At 35.5% G+C, this 18885-nt stretch overlaps 1 protein-coding gene across 6 annotated transcripts in view; it reads right to left on the bottom strand.

Annotated features, from left to right (window-relative positions):
- The window catches only part of CFAP47 (cilia and flagella associated protein 47), a 354600-nt gene that overhangs the window by 253759 nt on the left and 81956 nt on the right, over positions 1-18885 (bottom strand). For all 6 annotated transcript variants that reach the window (XM_053934673.1, XM_053934672.1, XM_053934674.1 and 3 more), the window contains exons 37-44: positions 18720-18832; positions 15807-15957; positions 15055-15143; positions 13660-13743; positions 8029-8096; positions 6989-7134; positions 2029-2131; positions 905-1131 (exon numbers count right to left, since the gene is read on the bottom strand). In XM_053934673.1, coding sequence (XP_053790648.1) covers positions 905-1131; positions 2029-2131; positions 6989-7134; positions 8029-8096; positions 13660-13743; positions 15055-15143; positions 15807-15957; positions 18720-18832 — 981 coding nt within the window. The remainder of the gene's footprint in view (positions 1-904; positions 1132-2028; positions 2132-6988; positions 7135-8028; positions 8097-13659; positions 13744-15054; positions 15144-15806; positions 15958-18719; positions 18833-18885) is intronic.

Genomic DNA, 18885 nt, shown 5'->3' with positions numbered 1-18885 from the left:
CAACAGATAAAAGTTACGATGTAATTTTCCCTCATTTTGTTTGTTTTCTATTACTTTTCAAACAAAAGGCATAAATTCAGGAACATCAAAACACAAGGGAAAATTCTTTTCCTCTTACTTGGGGAACTGTCTAACTGGAAAGTTGGTATAACATTGCTGCCCAGCAATTGGTGTGAGGCAAGGCACCATCAGGACACAAGGGAAATTAAAACCCAGAGTGTGGCCATCATCCTCAGAAGGCTACACTTGAATTCTTCATGAGGAAAAGCCTTGTTTATTTGGCAATAATACTATTATAAACTTATTCACAAGTAATAACTGATTGTTTAATTGACTGCCTTGAAAGAACTTTTTGTTTCTAGATATTGAAATCTTAGGAGAATATGTATAGGTTCAATGAGGCATAAGAGGAGAGCTGTATCTTATTAGAAAAACTTGAAGGCTTTTCAAAACTATTTTGCATTGATTGCAAGACAAGGAAACATCTGTCCTGCTCCTTCACTTATTATCAAAGTTTATTGGGTTGGGGAAAAAAAATCCATTTCTTACAAAAATATGCATAGTGAACGTTGCTAATACAGATACCTATTACATAGAATATGAAAGCTTTTTTAATCAACAGGTATTTTTCAGAAGTAAAGTAAATTGTTAGTACTTTTCTTAACTGCAGTCAAGTTTTCTTAAAGGAAGGACATCATCATAGCATGGAGTGACAAAGTAGCTTCAGAATGAACATTCAAAATATTGCAGTGCCTGAGGGGGAATTGGGATTAGTAACTGTCAGATTACAGACGTGTGAAAAAAATCTAACTTCACACTATTACCTGAAACATAAAAAAAATTCAGTCCTATAAATCAAGGACAACTAAACTTAATTGCAGCACCAGATAATTGTGTTTCTCACCTCCACTCTGGACAGCCCCAGCAATGCAGTTGCAACACGAACGCTGCTGCTCTGCAGAGTCCCAGTCATCGATCTCCTTTCATACTCAACAGATGACATCTGCTGCTGTGCAGCGAGAGCCAGGGCCCTCTCTCTTGATTCATTGATCAATGGAATCCTCAGATTCTCCTCCAGAGTCTGACCAAGTCCACATTTCAAATAGAAAACTGGCTGTGCTGTGCTTGCATCTGTTAAAAAAGCCCGAAGAAATGAAAGAGCAAAACAAAACCACACACCATATTTATCAGCTGGTAGAATTGCAGAGAGTATTTAAAATTTCTAATTTCCAAAGAAAATAAGAGTACAAAATTCCTTCAAGGCTTAATTTCATGCTATTAACCTAGTACATGCCATTTATTACCTATAATACTTTATTTTTCAACATAATAGGAAAGTAAAAATTAGCAGACTGAAATGCAGCCCAAAATTTAGCTAATAGGGCTAACAAATAACTAATAAATTAGCTAATAAAAAAATTCCCAGGCTTTAGTGCTACTATCATTATGACAGTATTAAAAGTTTACCGAAGTCTTTCTGCTACCTACACAACACGGCCATGCTTTTACCTCTCTAGATGATGTTTCATCTCCTCTAAAAGAAACTATCAGAAATTATTTCAAGTAGCAGCTACACTGATTCTGAAATAGGATGGACAGGACTTTATCCCTGGCTGTTTGAAGACAAAAGGAATATCATTGGAAAATCACATCACTGCACAAAAAACTCATATTTTAAAGCTAAAAAAATTCTAAATAAAGATGACTTGTCCTGGTTCATATGGCTAGCAACCTATATTTAGAAGAAAAAAATAAGAAAAATTATGAAAAAGTATGTAGACTATGTTAAAAACAATATAAGACAAAGATCACCAACAACCAGCTGATGCTCTGAAGAGAATGGACTGGAAAACATTAGAAAAACTATTGCATATATTCATTATAATGTATTTTTTACACTTCACTATAAACAACTTATTTTTTACCACATGTACTTAATGATTTTAAGAAAAATCCATATAAATAAAAGAATATTTACAAAAAAAATTATTTGCTCTATTTTACTCTTTTTCCTTCTATTCACTGTACCTTCTGAGGTAGCCTGCAAAACATTTGGATTATCCAAGGCAGGCAATTCTGAAGGCAGAGGTAAATCACCTGTTCCCTCAATCAGGTATACAAACTCTCCAATCTGAAACACAAGGACACACATCCACACACTTCAGAGAGAAACTCGTGCAGAACAGGAGCCAAAGTATTACAACCAACAGCAAAGATATCCTAGTAACATCTCAAATCTGACCTGAGCAATAATTTAGATATTCAAGAGAACTGGTTTTTTTAACTGTGCCTAAATATAAGAAAATTAGTATTTCAAGCCATGTGGTAATAATAAAGTAACTTTAATTGATAATATTAAATCTGAAAAGTCAAGAAATTTCAAAAAGCAGAATCCTTTCAAACTCATCATATATTTTAACTGAATAAGGCTACCCTGACCCATAAATACAGCAAAAATTTGAATTCTAACTACCTACTACAGTTACATATAATTAAACATGTTCTTGAGCAACCTGCATTTCTCTTCACCATTTGGATTTTTTTTTTTAAATGTTTACAATAGTTTTGAGCCAGAAACATTTCTCTAGAAAGCAAAAAAAAAGAAATGGAAGTCAAAGCAGTACAAATTCTCCTTAAAAAAGTAAAGTTAGTAAATCTTAATTATTTCATTACGAAATGGAAAATCTACAGAAGATTGAAAGTAAATATAAAGATGACTGAGAACAAAGCAAGACAGTAATTTTTAATAGCGGAAAGAATAACTTAATTAGCAGAGAAATAACAGTTTGAATTATAGATGGAATAAAAAAAATAAGGTACAAATGAAAGACAGAGAAGGATTTTTGAAGAAAAGAAAACTCACTGAAAGTACTCCAAATTAAAGACCACAATCAGAATGGCCCAAACTAAAAGGATATCTAAGTTAGGATATCTTAGTTACCATATACCTATCTGAACTAGGCAGGAGATTTAACATATATACTGCATATATTGCTTTGATAACTTCTTTGTGTTTACCACAATTTTTTTCAGACAATTTTAGCTTCTACTGATTGCAAGATAAAGAAATAAATGCCTCTGCAACAACTAATAATTTGCACATTCTGTCTCTCTTTATTTCCATAAACCATATTCTGTAAAACTCCACCCTAAAAACATGTATTCTGTCTTTTACTCTTCATTCCAGATATGAAGGAAATAATTTATTTATATAATTTAGTGCATCTGCCAACCAACACAATGTTTTCCTGTTAATACTGCTCAATAGTATAGGAAAACCCAAAGGTTTTTCCTTTGCCTTCATTTGTAGTTTCATCAGATATTTATGTTAAGGCTGAAAACACTGCAATTATATTTCTAACCCAGCAGAAGGAAAGCTATTCAACTTTGATGGTATTTTCTCCCCTTCCTTGATTCAAGAGCTCACACAAATCTTCCTTGAGAAGGATTAAAGAAACCTCCAGCAAAATTGGATTCTCACACACAAACAGCCACTCCTGGGAACCAATTTAAACAGGAATTATTCCTGTTTGACACAGTGATTTGGCTCCATAAGGGTCCTTAACAAGCTCACAGCACACACAACTGATTTTATGAAGGTGCTGGTTGCTGGGATGCCATTCTGCTATCAGCTACTTTTCCTGTCCTTGCTGAAATCAATATGCTTATAGGAAGGAACAAAATTCCCAATTTCCTCTTTGCTTTGAATTCTGGGGTTTTGACCTCCACAGAATGCAAATCCTGTTTTCTTTCCGCTGAACTTTTTTCCTGATGCTTTGGAACAGAATGGCTATTTCACTGAACTTGGGGAATTTTGCTTGTATGCCCACAGTTTTAATGATTTATATTTCCATTTGCCATCAGCTGCAAACAGGACAGCATCAACATGCTGCAGGGTTTACTGTTAATGAAAATAGTTAATAAAAGAATGTTGAACTTTCTATCCAATCCCATTGCTATCTGATGTTTCAAAAGAATGTAGGGCTACTAGGAGTTTGTAGTTGCCTGTGCAAGGCAGTTAGTAACAGCAACTGATAGAAAGGGTTCTTTCAATAAACAATTTACTTTTATACTAGACACTAAGCTGTAAAAGTCTGGATTGACACTCTTAAATTATGATTTAATAAATTATTATAATTAAAAATTCCACATTGTTCACATTTAAATTACCTCCTGGAAACAAAAATATATTTTTTAAAAAGCAACACTGTTATGTTTTAACAATATTTAATATCTTCTATCAAAGATCTATGCTAAAAGTCTGAAAAATGTGTTTCAATTTTTCCTAAAGAACAATGAAATACTGAAACAAATCCTTGAGAAATGTGCTAAATGGCTTGTTCTGTCATTTCAAACCTTAGGAAAGTTAACATAAAGATTATTTCAAAATAAGGAACATCCTTGAGGCCAGAAGCCTTGAATCAGTGTATCCTTTTGCTGTTATTTCAAATATATAACTGCTGCAGCAATGGATAGGATTCCCAATGAGATTCAAGCACAGTGATTTAAATCTCAATACTTTCTTCATTGATTGTAAGGAAGGAGCAGATCTGCTCTGATTACTATCTTGGTCTATTTGTAGGGTAGGGAAAAAAAAACAGAGGAAAGGTAGGTAGTAAAAAAAATCACAGAAATGCTAAATAAAATTATTTATTAGATTTTATATACAGCACAAGTCCATATTTGAATGATACAAGACTCCTCATTGTGTAAAGTCATTTGATCATCATACAACATGGTGGCTGCACTTCTTTGTCAGTTAGATAACGGTATAACTGAAATATTGCAGCCATATACAAAATATTTAAGAAAGCCAAATTCTTTCTGTGCCATTACTATACGGCCCTAAAATCATGTTAGCTACCTTGCAGTTTCATCTTTACCTAGGAGATTTAATACAATTCCTCACAAATTATGCAATTAAGTAGATGGAGCTAATTTTTCTAACCTGAGGTTCTGCATATCAAAAACTCTGCACTTTGAGGAGCCTTTAAATGCATCACACCTACTCAGCTAAGCTGGAAGGACTAGATGATCCAAAAAGTTACCACACAGGATTAACAGCAGCTTCTCTGAGGCATTAATGCTTCCTGCTGTGAAAAGGTCAACTAAACCTTTGTTAAGAACAGTGAGTTGTAGCTAGGTGTCTAAATTTATTTCTACATCACCACTGGAAGCAACACTGGGGCTGTCAGAAATGTACTTTTCCCTTTCCACCTGAGCTATGACCACCCTACAGCTCTGACCACATCTCTTATATTAACACTCTTTCCTTAACATGTCTAAATTTCCCTTCACTTCTTCATTTAGCTTTCAGGCTCTATTCCTTGTGTAGCATGAGCCTACTCTTCTCAGCCAGGGTGTGAACTACTGCTTCTGATAAAAATACAATAAACAGGTAAATTGCCAGTAGCAGAGATTTATAGGGTATAAAATAATAACAGATAAAAAGAGATCCTTCTCAGATTTACTCCCAGACAGAAGTAGGCCAGGTTCTTCCTTGTCTAGAGACTGCATCTAGATATTTCATTGAATTAAATGGATGGACCTAAAATTCTTTTATGAATGTACTGCTGTTGATGTGTATTTCTTCCCTAATAATTTCTCTCTTTGAATGATGCTGAGCACTGGATTGATTTTCCACTGAACCATCCACAAAGATTGTTAACCTCTGGTATGGGGACTCTTTGTGGGTGATTACCTGCTGTCAATAAGGTGTGAGCTCACTATTTCAATGTGTATTCTACAGAAATTCCTCTTCTATCTCAGCTAATTTCAAGAAAATCAAGAGAACTGTACACTCTTTAAGATGTCCAGTCACATGGTTTGTTTTCTTTAAAAATAGCCAGTATTTTCAAATACTGGACATAGTCAGAAAGACAGACTTGGGCATCATTGTATCAGTCTTATTTTCCTTTATGAACAAGATAAAAAAAATCAAGCTGGCCATGTGGCATAGCCAAAGTCATGTTAAAGCAATGAAAAATCCCATCAAACACCCAAACACCAAACACCAGAAGTTCCATGTTCTATAGAAGGTAAAAATATGGAAGCTGAGAATGTGCAGGAAAAAAAGTCATTTAGTTTTAGATGCATTGTTACAAATCATCAAATTCTCTGGTGGCAGAGAGAAAGGCAGAGGTATGTAATTGCACAGAGGGGAAGCTGAGACACAGAGGCATTGTTAGGAAAGTAAGAAGCAGAATCCAAGCCTTGAGTTCAGCCACACATAAAAGAAGATTATAGAAACAACAGGGTTTTGAAAAACATTGACAGTCAGAGACAAAACACAGCAGACAGGTTAAAGAGGTGAAAAGGTGGACTAAAACACTAATAAGATTATGACCACTGAGATAAAGTATTACAGGAACATCAAAAAGCTGGGTTGCAAGGTTTGAAGTTCTGAAATTTTATTAAAATCAGATCTTGGTGATTTGATTGAAATTCAATTAAGGATATAGGGCAAAACCCAGGCTCTCAGTCAAGAGAGACTGAAAGGTGTGGAGTCAGTATTCATGTACAGTCTTTTCTGAATGGAACTCTGATTGAGAGAAAAATTTAAAAAGAGACAGCAAGGAAAATTATTATTCTACTTTGACAGCATACCCTAAATATAGAGATGAATACACGGAGAAGTACTGAACAGTAAAGTCTTTATCCAATCCCTGCCTATGTATTATTCTTGTACCCACGTCAAGACAAATTATTTAAATTTCTTTTCTTTCTGAAGCTCTGCTGCCTAGAAAAGCCATCAAAATAATATTCCCTGCAGTATTACTTCTTATTACCTAGTGGTTTTAAAGTGAAAAGTTGCCTGCAGCATTTAATATAATTCTAAATTATGTGTAAAAGGACAGTAAACAGATGCCCTTGATCAGGACCCCCAAATCCCTTTTCACAGCACTGCTCTGATTTACCCTACTTATGCACAATTGGCAAAAGTTTCTTACCTGACACGATAAACACAGAACACACACTTTATTCTTACCTTTTCATTAACCAGAATGACAGTGCAGTAACGCTTTTCCTGATGAAAGGGAAGGAAGTGAATATCTAAGGCTGCAGACCCTTTCCCTTTCAAGAACAGTTTTTCCATTGGACTGAAGAACTCATGCAGGAGGCCAGATTGATCAGCTGTTAAAATAAATTTAAGTGAATGCTTAGCTACAACAGCACAGGCTGTAAAATAAAGTAGTTGCATGAGTTTAAAAAAAAAAAAGATACTGTATACAGCCTCCTGTAGCAATCAGTATTTAAGGCACACCTGTAACCAGTAATCAGTATTTACAGTTACAGTTGTGTAGATGTGCTGCAATATTGCATGCTGTATTATTTAAATACATTTTGCTAATTACCTGTGTTCTTATTCTGTACACTGAAACAAAACTGGGGAAAACTGACAGTTCTCACTATTAAAAATTCCTTAAGGAGGTACAGCCTCTAAGAAAAAGTCTAGTCACATCAGAAGGAAAAGTATAATTTACTGCTATTTGAACAAAGATTCTCACTCTCAATGCAGCAACTATGTACTCAAGAATATATGTGAAAGTGAAAACAACAGAAACAAGTGAGATCACGTAAGAAAATTATGCCAAACTCTAGCCAAATAGATAGAACAGGGATGCACACCCACAGCTTATGTGAGTAACCTGTTCCAGTGCCTCACCACTCTCACAGTAAGAATTTCTTCATCATTTCTAATCTAAATCTGCCTCCCTACAGTTTAAAGACATCACCTCTTGTTCTATCCCTACATCTTCTTGTAAAAAGTCCCTCTCCAGCTCTCTTGTAACTCCTCCAGGTACTGGAAAGCCACAATAAGATCACCCAGAACCTTCTCTTCTCCAGGCTGAATTTTTGACTGTGATGCACAATTTGAGGCCAACATTTTACGAAAACTATAAATAATAGTTACTGAGCCTATCCATAAATAATATTTGTTGAATATACTTAGATGTCAAAATCTTGCTTCTGTAGATAATTTAATTTCTACTGTAGTAAGACATGAGGTATTGCATAGGTACTTACAGGAAGTCTCTTTCTTTGAATCTTCAGACAGTCCATCATTTTTTGAATTTAATATGGTATTTTCAGAACTAAAAGGAAAAAAAATTAAAACAATATTCTAAAGCTGGATATTTTTATTATCAATGGATAGCTTAGTTCCCCTTTTTATGAATAAATACCAGAAAAGCAAATGTTTTCAACATTTCAACAACAAAAAAACCCCACCAAAATAGACCACTACATTTTGGAACCAATAATGTTAAAAATCACCCTATCCACTTGAGGTGGCTACAGGAATGACCTATATTAATTAACATTGCAGTTAATCATTCAAAAGAAACCTAACATAATCAAGGCTTTGTCTAAAAAAGGAGAAAGGGATGAATCTTAACCTAATCACCTGAACTCTGCTCATTACAATATTGCCTTTCAAGTGTATTTGAAAAGAACAGTAATACTAGAAAAAAACAGCTTCAAACAAAATCCCCTTTGAACTTCCATCCTCCCAAAGCAAACTGTGCTCCTCACCATCACATTTTCTTAATGTGACTTTATGTAGTTTTCTATTCTTCTTCACAAGTAATTCCCACCATTGTTGGCAGGTGTTAAGATTGTTAAGGCATTAAGACTGCAGTTACACTTATGGAAGGAGATTTTTGCTTAATTTACGACATGCACAGAGCTCAAAGATGCTGAAAACAATACTGTAATGTATCAAAAAATACTGCAAGTTTCAACTCAAAACTCTGATTTTAAATTATCCATACATAAAAGTTTTTTCCCCCCGGTAGTAAAATTTGGTGAACCAGCATACAGCAAACAATTACTACATACAATGTTTGATGTTGTGTCTCTCTTAAAATAAATAGTTAATCTTGCTGGGCTAAGAAAAAAATCACAACCTTAAACAAATGGACATGCAAAACTCTCAGAATATGTTACCCTGGAGATTTGTTTTAATACTTATACTTAAAGACCATTTTTCAGAAACAAAAATGATCTCTGAGTATATACAACATACTATTTATACTATACTTTACAAATAAGTATCTCACATTGAAAAAAATACTAATTTCATATAAAAAATTATTTCTCTCAATGCTTTATCTTTGAATGAGAATGCCAAGTCCTGCTTGCAAAAACAGAGACTACAGCAGAAGAATCACTGTAAAAGTAACAAATAGCTGAAGAGCTGTATGAAAAAATAATAAGAATAGTATAACAAAATACATTACATTTTTTCCACTGGTGAGAATTATACATTGAATAAGTCTTATTTTCAGATCTGAACAACTGAGAAACTCATTAGACTGATTTAACATGGTATTGAACTGCTCTCAATAGCAATTTTTTTCTCTACTTCAGTGAACAAAGCACTTGCAGGTAAGTGATGGGAAAAGAAAACAAACCTGTGTTGTGGAAGACATGAACATTGTGTCTCATTCTTCCATAACAAAAAGAAATAGCATCTTGCTCAATAATAAAACTGAAAGGAATAAAGTTCAGAAGGTATAAGAAGCTTGGTTATGTTCAAAGTCTGGTTCAATACATCCTCTTTCAATACACAGAGAAATAAGGAAAAGGATTAGGGAGAAGAGCTTAAAGCTGCCATAAAATAAGTCTACACAAACTGTTCACTGCACCTGGGTCAGGCAAATCCCTGGGATCAAGAGAGAATGTGGAATGAATGGCTCAAAAGCAGCCCTGTGGAGGAGGATTTGGGCATATTGGTAAATGAAGATTACAGATGAGCTGGCAATATCCACTCTCAGCCCAGAGAGCCAAACATGTCCTGGGCTGCATCCAGAGCCCCGTGGGCAGCAGGGCAGGGAGGGGATTCTGCCCCTCTGCTCTGCTCTGGTGACACCCCACCTGCAGAGCCACCTCCAGCTCCGGGGTCCCCAGCACAAGAAAGAGAGAAGCTGCTAGAGGAGGGCCACAGAAGGGGTCAGAGTGCTGGAGCACTTCTCCTACAAAGATATCCTGGAGGAGATAAGGCTCCAGGAAGACCTCACTGTGGTCTTTCAATATTTAAGGCCGCGGCAGAGGGAGCTGGGGACTGGGGGGAAACGAGAGCAGCTCATGAGAGAGACCAAGCAACTTCCCCAACTGCCCCTCATTTGGTTTGGGGGGTTTTGCTGACAGAGTAAGACAATTTTACTGCTCATTAAAGGAACAAAAAGTTCAAGATTATGTTACAGGTGAGGATGAGTTAATGAGGGCACCTTTCAGTTGCCTGGTTGAGGTGTGAATACTTCCAATTCATTATTGCTGTGGTTATTCTAAACAGTTCAGATTAAAATCACAGCCTGGATAGGAAGAGACCTTGAAGATCATCTAATTCCAACTTACTTCCATACTTGTGCACCAGTAAGAGTCCAGTATCTGCTACCTGAGTTGTCAGATACTGGTTCCAACATAACACCACAAAGCCACTGGGCTTGCCACATTATCAGGTATTCCAAAAACCCAGATCAAAAGGAAAATCATCTTTGCAGTCAACACAGAGAGTGTTCATACATCATCTTGGCATATGAGCTATTTTTTTGTCATGGTGTGCCTTTACTCTTCATGCCAGGCTCCAAACCCGCCAATAACTGTTTTCCATCCAACAAATGCTCAGGAAAAAAAAAAAACAAAAACAACTTCCCTATATGTATTTGGAGAAGAATTTACTAGCTTATAGCTCCAGATTCTATATATTACCAAGGGGGTAAAAAAAAGTGCCAGACACCATAAGGAAATCTTAAATTCACAGAGCAACATCTTAATCAATGAACTTTAGGATGTTTAGCAAAAAAAGATCTTATTAGAGAGAAGGGATACAACAAACTGCTTAGAAATGCATTGAAAACTGAAGCATTTGAACACAAAATTCACATCTAAGATACTCACCAGTTTCCACACTCTGTGGAACAGTTTATGATCTCAGAACAAAGGGTAGGATAGAAACTAAAACAGGAGCTGCCCAAAATAGGTACTAAGATTTAGAGGAGCTGGATTTCTTTGATATCAACTATTACCCAGAATTGTAATGACTCCTGATAACATATTTGTAAACTGTATTTTCTGAAACAACAGGTATAAATGCTGTATCTCAAATTACAAAGAGACACCATTTTTAGATCCTAATTTTTTCTTTATTCTTCCAGTAAGTAAATACAGGTATTCTGCATAACACAATTCTTTCCTTGGCACATGAAACAGCTTAGAACAAAAAGTGTAAGAATAAAATTTAGAAAATTGAAATTGTTTGGAATTCCTGACATTATCTCCAGTTTTAAAAAAAGGAGTAATTAATTTAACAGTAAGAAGTTATACACAATGTAGAGCTTGATTTTAAATTCATTCATTAATTTTTCATTTTTTTTGGTTTAGAATACGTTTTTTAATGTAAAAATATTTATCAAAATTCACAACTTGTTTTGCAAATCAATCTGTGCTTTTGCACAGCTCCAGATCTAGCCTTATGGGCACTACTGCGTATGATAATCTGCTTAGTCATGGTCTTAGAATAGGACTATTAGTGAAACATTGGTCTATCTTTACCACTTTCTAGCTTTACAGCAGAAAATTTATGAAGGAAAATTTAGCTATTAAATGTAACCTTGAATTTTACAGTCATTTGATACTTTTTTTTTCTAGTGGACATAATTTAGAAATACCAACATGCTTGAAAGCTATGGATATTTTACATTACACAGAATTTCTGGGCCATGTGGTGTGCTTCTCTCCACCTGATTTTCCTTCTCCCACAGGGAGTAGACCATGCTGGCACACAGATGTAGACCAAAGATAATAATTGCAGTGTCAAGGGCTTGGAAAAGCACAGAGAAGTGGATAACTTGAAAAGTCTTGTCCCAGTATACTTAAAAGAAAAACTATGTTAAGTGGATTAAAAAAAATATATAAAGCACTGTGCTTCTCACTAAACACCATCCAGTTCTGCATGAATAAAGAAGTCTTGCCTGCAACCACTGAAGACATGGGCTACTGTGAGAGTTTTGGGCTTAGACAGTGCTGTGTCCAGCAAGGGCATAGGGGTTCCTCAGGCTCCAGCTCCAGGCTGGGATCGTTCCAGTCACGCTGTGATGGATCCACATCACAATGACAGAAGGGTTGGTCTCCTCTCCAGCCTGAATGGCACCATTTTGGGTGTCTGTGACACTGCCAGAGGGGAAAGCTGGGAGGTAGAAGGGTCACCTGCCAGGCAAAGCTTCCTACAGGGAGGTTTAAAGTGGATCTGATATATCTGGAGGCACAGGATGAGGATGCAGATGGAGCTCTGAGCCCAGCTGTTCGTGCTGGGATGATGAAGTTGTCATGCACATGCCTTGGTCCTGACATCAGTCTCACAGACACCATCAGCCAAAGGGCAAGCACTGACTTCACAGCTGTTTTATGCTGACAGAGCACTTAGAGAAATGGCCTTAATTTGTACACGGCTTTTTCTGGATTTACCCAAAGAATAAAAATGATTGGGGGCAAAATCGTCTTACTGATCAGTCATGAAATGTACACACACTACTTTTTTAACACAAATTTCTGAAGTTTGTTCCATTCAAGAAAAAAGATCTTCTGAAAGGAGGCATTTAAGTGGCTTCAGTTACCATAGATGACAGAAACATCTAAATGTAGAGCAAATCAGTACTAGAAATTTCTAAAGACCTAAGGTGCCCTGAAATCAATTTCTGTAAAAATGAGATCTGGATGTGTGACGAAAATTACACTATTTAGACTGATTGTCTAGGGATAAATTAAGCTGAAATATGCAAGATGATTAAAAAATCCTTCTATATCAGCAATTATTACACACTTTTTAAATTTAGTAGAAAGTGTAGTATAAATTACACTGTAGAAAACTATTTCCACTTAAAATATGTGTATATTTTTTCTTAATAATAAAATGTTCATTATTTTTCTGCTTTTAAATTTTTTCTTTTTTTCTTTTAATTTTTTAAAAAGGAATTTGAAAAACAGTCTGCATTTCATGACATGACTGTGGAACATCCTTATAATTACAATTCAACCTAAAGTATTGATGAGTTTATGGTATTTCTCAATAATCCTTGGATAAGTGTTTCAGGATTTTGAATGTTTACATGAGCTTTAAAAATTACATCTCCCAACTATGGAAAATATTTTAAATTATTAAATGAAGGATTATTGAATTATTGAATAATATTTTTTTTATCTGTTTATAATTTTTTTTGCAGTACTGTCCTGGTTTCAGCTGAGTAGAATTCATTCTTTTTTCTTAGTAGCTGGCACAGTGCTCTGTTTTAGAATAGGATGAGAATAATGTTGATAATACTGATATTTTAGTTGCTGCTGAGCAGTGCTTACTCTAAGTCAAGGAATTTCCAGCTTCCCATGCTCTGCCAGGGAGCAGAGTCACAAGAACCTGCGAGGGAGCATGGCCAGGGTGGCTGAGCTAGAGTGGCCAAAGGGACATCACAGAACATCAAGCTCAGCACGACACCCCAGAGCTGACCATGGTGCCCCCCACTGCCCAGGGACTGGTTGGGCATCTTCTGTGTATTTCCATGTCCCAAACTGTAATTCTTTACAACAGGTAGCACACAGCATGCACAAACAGGTAATATTAACAGAAATGTGTGCCATAGTTAGCAATTGTTATCTGGAACTTACCTAAACTTTTGCTCTTGCTTTACTTGCCTGGCTTGATACACTTTCTCTGGGTGGAGCAAATATGTGGATTCCAGCAAGATTACCCTGGAGTATGACAAGCACACATAATGACTGCATTTTTAACTTGCAGAATGATGAGGAACCTCAATTTATTCTAACTTTTAAATGCAGGCTTAATAAAGAAGCTTATTATTTTCAATTAAAAATACTTTAAAAGTATTTGTTGTAGTTTAACCCCAGTTTTTCTGTAAAAGATCTTCTCCCTTGGTATCAAACTAGCATTTCCTTGTGTTATTTGCAAGTAAATAATATACCCCCTGATGAAACACTAGATTGTTCAAAACACTGGAAGCCTGATACAAATATTTTTAACTTTAGATTACTGGTTCAAATATTGCCCAAATTGATAATGACTTAATGTAATTGTCAAGTAGCTTTTGAATTGTATAAAACTAAATTACATAAAAATAAATTGCTTCATCACTTCATTGATAATTTCCAAGGGAGTTATCCAAATCATAAGACTAATTCAGCCTCATTGACCACCTCAAGGACTTAAAAATAAAAGACAGAAGCTAATTTAAGTCATATGATTCCTACACATAAGGCTTGGAGCAGTGGAAACAGTCCTGTTATAGGATTGTTATTGTTGTTGCTGTTATTATTACTATTTGTATACACCAATCCTATTCTGTGGAGGAAAGACAAATTTAATTTGCAGCTTTTGCTACATGTATATTCATGTTGCATAAAATAACAAGTTAAAAATGTTGTGAAAGATGGTTCTTCCAAATAAATGAATGAGATGAACCAATGCTTATTTCTAAAGACTAAAGACAAAATATGGAGTCTGATCAGATAAACAGATTTTAAAGGGGTATAACAATCTATTTCCTTTGTACTAAGGAAAGCAACATTTATAACTCTGCAGTTCTTGCAGCTATGATGAATACAAATTAAAAATTAGACTAACTGATAATGATGCAAGCCCCAAGGCAAAAGCATTTTTTTTCCTTTTGCATGCTTAATAACTTAAACAGCAGAATAAAGCAGATCGGGGGAAAATAACCAGCTATTAATTAACATGGCTTGTTTCTCTTTGTAATTCTGCTGGACCTCAGCCAAACACAAAAATACAAACAAGGTTCATGAACTCTGTTTGATTAAAGCTTCAGCTTTACTGCTTACACTGAGATGGATTTCAATTAAGGCTTATTTATCTTCTTTATTCATTATGATAGCTTCCACTTCATAGTCCTTATAACAATTTTAGGAATGTAAATCCCTATCATTTAACTTCCAGGTTTCACATTTTTAAGAAGAAGAAGAAAATTATGGAAAAGAGTGGATAAAACAGCATGATCATTAAAGAATTGTCTTTATATCATTGTCTACCTGAATATGCCATCAGTTCTGAAGGGATTGGTAACATTTAGGTTAAATTTCTTCAGCTCATAACATGGGGATCTGCACTTTATCATACCCTAAAAGAGAAAAAAAACACAAGGCCAAGAATCAAGTTATCATTGTTTTTTCCTTCTTAACTTTACATGCCCTCTATTTTTTCTCTTGTCCCAGCCTTCTCTTGCCCTAACACAGTCAAGGGGCTAAAAAAATGAGTGGATCACATAAACACCATCTAAGTTCAGAAGTTTATCCAGATGTGCTTGATGAATGTGGATTACAAAAACAGGACTACCTGCCCTGACCTGACAACTACAGAGTCTCTGGTTAAAAAGCACAAATAAACGCAGAAACATCTAACAAAGGCTTGTGGTCCCTCTACATGTGACATCAGAAATCACTAGGCTGAAGCACATCAACACCCCCATAACAGGATTTCCAATAGCATTCATATGGTGAAAGGGTTCCAGGTTTATTTTCAGAGCAATCAGTGCAAATTGTTACAATTTATTCAGGATCCCAATGTGATTTATGTCCTGAGGAATGTTATATATTCCTCTAGGGTTTTTGCTGCATGTACACAGTCTAATATTGGAAATCTGAAAATTCATAGGTCAAAGGTGAATGCTGATGGTAACTCACATTTTCATTTTTATCTCAGTCCCCTTTTGTTTGACATATTGTACAGAATTGTTATTGTTATATTTTTTGTGACAATATTAATCATACACACATAAACTTACAAGAGGCTCAATACTCGTAACTTCAGATTTCAGAGAGAATGCCAGTGTGGAACCATCTATTTTATCAACTTTATTTGAGACCAGTAGCAATACTGCTTCAGCAGGGTGCAGGAAACGAATTGTGAATTCCACATTTAAAAAGCCTTGTCTCCTAGGAAAAAAAAAGCACAAAACCAGGGCTCAGAAATTACTCAGAAATGTAACTTCAGGAGCACACTTCAGAGTCTTTGTAAGGGAAGGGTTCTAGAAAAGAAAGCAATTTGTTTCCTCTGAAATACTTTGTTGTAGTATAATCTTCAGCCTAAGAGTATCTTAAAACTTTCTAATAAAAGAACTACCTAGATAAAGAACAATACTAAATCCTTATTGCTTTTTACACCAGCACATAGCTTAATTTTTCTTCACACACACACACACTAGCACAGGAAGTTCTCTTTCATTAGAGTATCACCCTAAGTTAACAACCGATCCAATTCATGCTCCTCTATCTGAATGTGCTTTTCTGAGTTAAGCAGTCAGACAGCTGTTATGTATTTTGTGGGGCAGATCTGGATAGTCTTAATGAAGAGTGAGAAAGAAATTAGTTTAAAAACCCTTCAGAATAATTAGTAAAGCTGAGTAATTAAGTTCTCTTGTGCAAGCAACAGCTTCTCTCTAATGGGAAAACTGGAGAAGACCACACAGAACAAGAGTTTAGACTAGGTACACTTTTAGACTTTATCTGCAGCAGCCCTTCAATGAAGCAAGAAAAAGAAAACTTCAGAGCCTGAAGCTCTCACTTTGAAGCTTTCCAAATGTCTCTCTGATTTTGAGATTAGTCTTAAGAAGTCAGTAAGTCTCCAATTGTCAATTCTGAATATTGATGATGAAATCCTGGAAATTCTGTAAACCTGGCTTTCAAGTTCCTATTGCAGAGCCCCCAGATAATTCCATTTATGACACTGAAGAGTGGCCAAGTCTCCCAGAGTCTGAGGCTCCTAGGTCACCACACCATTCAAAATGTTCTGAAAAAACATGCTGTGATGCAGGCACCCAGAGGAATCAACTGCCTGAGACACACACTCCCAAAGCCATTTTAAGGATCAAGTTTTAAGAAGTCTGCTCTGGTCACAAATAAGAAGGACAGGCAACAGCAGTGTACAGCACTTTCTGCCTGATCTTTGCCCTCTGACTCATGCAACAGCTGAGAATTTGGATTTGAATTGTTGCCTTCTGTGGCAAAACCACAAAGTTGCTTAGTTTTTATCTCTATTAATCCATGTTGTGGTCAATGTAAAGTGAGGGCAAATTCATCTCATGGAATTGTTCTATAACCTTGGGGGTTTATGCTATTCCTGTTGTGAACTGCAAGTCTCCAAGGCACAGTGCAGTGCCCTGGAGAGTGGGAATCTCAGATCAAGAATTGATGATGCCATATGCAACATAAGACACTCAGCTACACTGAGAATGTCATTCAGATTACTAAAATTTCCAAACCCACCTACAACATGATGATCTAACATAAAGAACCTGCAAGACTCCCATATGTCTCATCAATTCTTGGAGTCTTTTAAATACTTGCACCAGAATATTAAGAAAGCTATTAATTTCAAAGAACCTATTTTTCATTTAATGATTATAACATCATGATAAACTCTGCAGGAGTTACTGTGCATGACTGGCATGTCTACAGGTTTTTATTTCTATGCAATTTTTCATATATTTGCTTGCATATATAATGCCAAGCAGCTCAACAACAAGGTTTTGCACATTTTCTTCTGTCTTCATTTTCCTTTGTGGTTTGTTCTGGGTGTTTAATTTTAAAGGTGAAGTGAAAAACAGCCATGGTATTGACCTTTCATAGAAACACATGGTATTTTCAAGGATTACATTTATATGATAACTCATATTTGAAGTAATTGCAAAGAAAATGGAATCAAATCAGCCTCACAGCTTGCTGAAAACAAAGCATTATTTGTGGTTCCCTTTCCATATATTTATAATAGGCATGTAATTTAATACTGACATATTGATGGTCCTCAAAGAGCACTGTATTTATGTTAAGTCTTCTTGAATTTGATCATTTATATTTGAATTTTTTTCTCCTTCACGTTTTATTTTCATACAAGTGTTGACCTTTTATTTCCTTTTTACAATCTCTAATCCATTTTATCTGTAAATGGATATCTTGCAGATATACTTAAAAACTGCTAACTGACAGCCAGAGTTACCACTACATCCCTCCTTTCTTCACTAGTTAAACAAGGATTAATGAAATTCCTGCATTTATTCATAAAGCTGCATAGCACAGGAAGACCAAAATGTACTTTGTGAACAAAAACAATGAGATGGTGATATACCATGAGTATTTCTGCTACCAGAAATTATAACTAATGCTTTCCCAAAATTAAATCTCAAATCCCCATATGTCTCTCAGACATGTAAGATGAACAAGTAACTACTTGTCCCACATCCATCTTGGTGGGGAGGAAGGATGGGGCAAAAAGATGCAGTGTTATACTACTCAAACCTGTGTCATGGTCTCTTTATTTCCCAGTCATGCTTAAATTAAGAATAAGAGCCAAAATCTCAGACTTCAGAAGAAAAGAAATCTACCTGCTCATGCTTTTACAATGCATTGATGTACAAAATGTGAATCAAGTCTCGATACATAGGAAAAAAAATATACATATACCTGTAATGATCTGAAGGCTTATATATTGCTCTTAAAGCTCTGTTGAGCTCAACTGCAAGAGTCTCACTGAAATATTAGTCTAGATTTGTTCCAGGTTAAGGAGACAAACCTGACCCTTATACCAACTAATTTTGCCTTGCTTGTAGTTGAACACATTTCTAGTGTTCCACCACTCTTAAATTAGTAAGTTTCTATTTCTGTAACGCTACAAATAAAACCACAAACATTTCATTACTTACATAGAAGGAATGGTAACAGTGTTTCCTTTAGGTAAAGAGAAATCCTCAGCATCTCTTCCCACAAGAATAGCGCTGTAGGCCAAATGGTACTTGCTCGGGTTCTTCAGGTGCACCTACCAAAACAAAAACCAAGAAATCAGCCTTTTTTTACTCATTTCTTAGACTA

Source organism: Vidua chalybeata, chromosome 2, assembly GCF_026979565.1.
Source record: "Vidua chalybeata isolate OUT-0048 chromosome 2, bVidCha1 merged haplotype, whole genome shotgun sequence".
NCBI lineage: Eukaryota > Metazoa > Chordata > Aves > Passeriformes > Viduidae > Vidua > Vidua chalybeata.
This window is presented reverse-complemented; position numbering and strand designations above follow the sequence as displayed.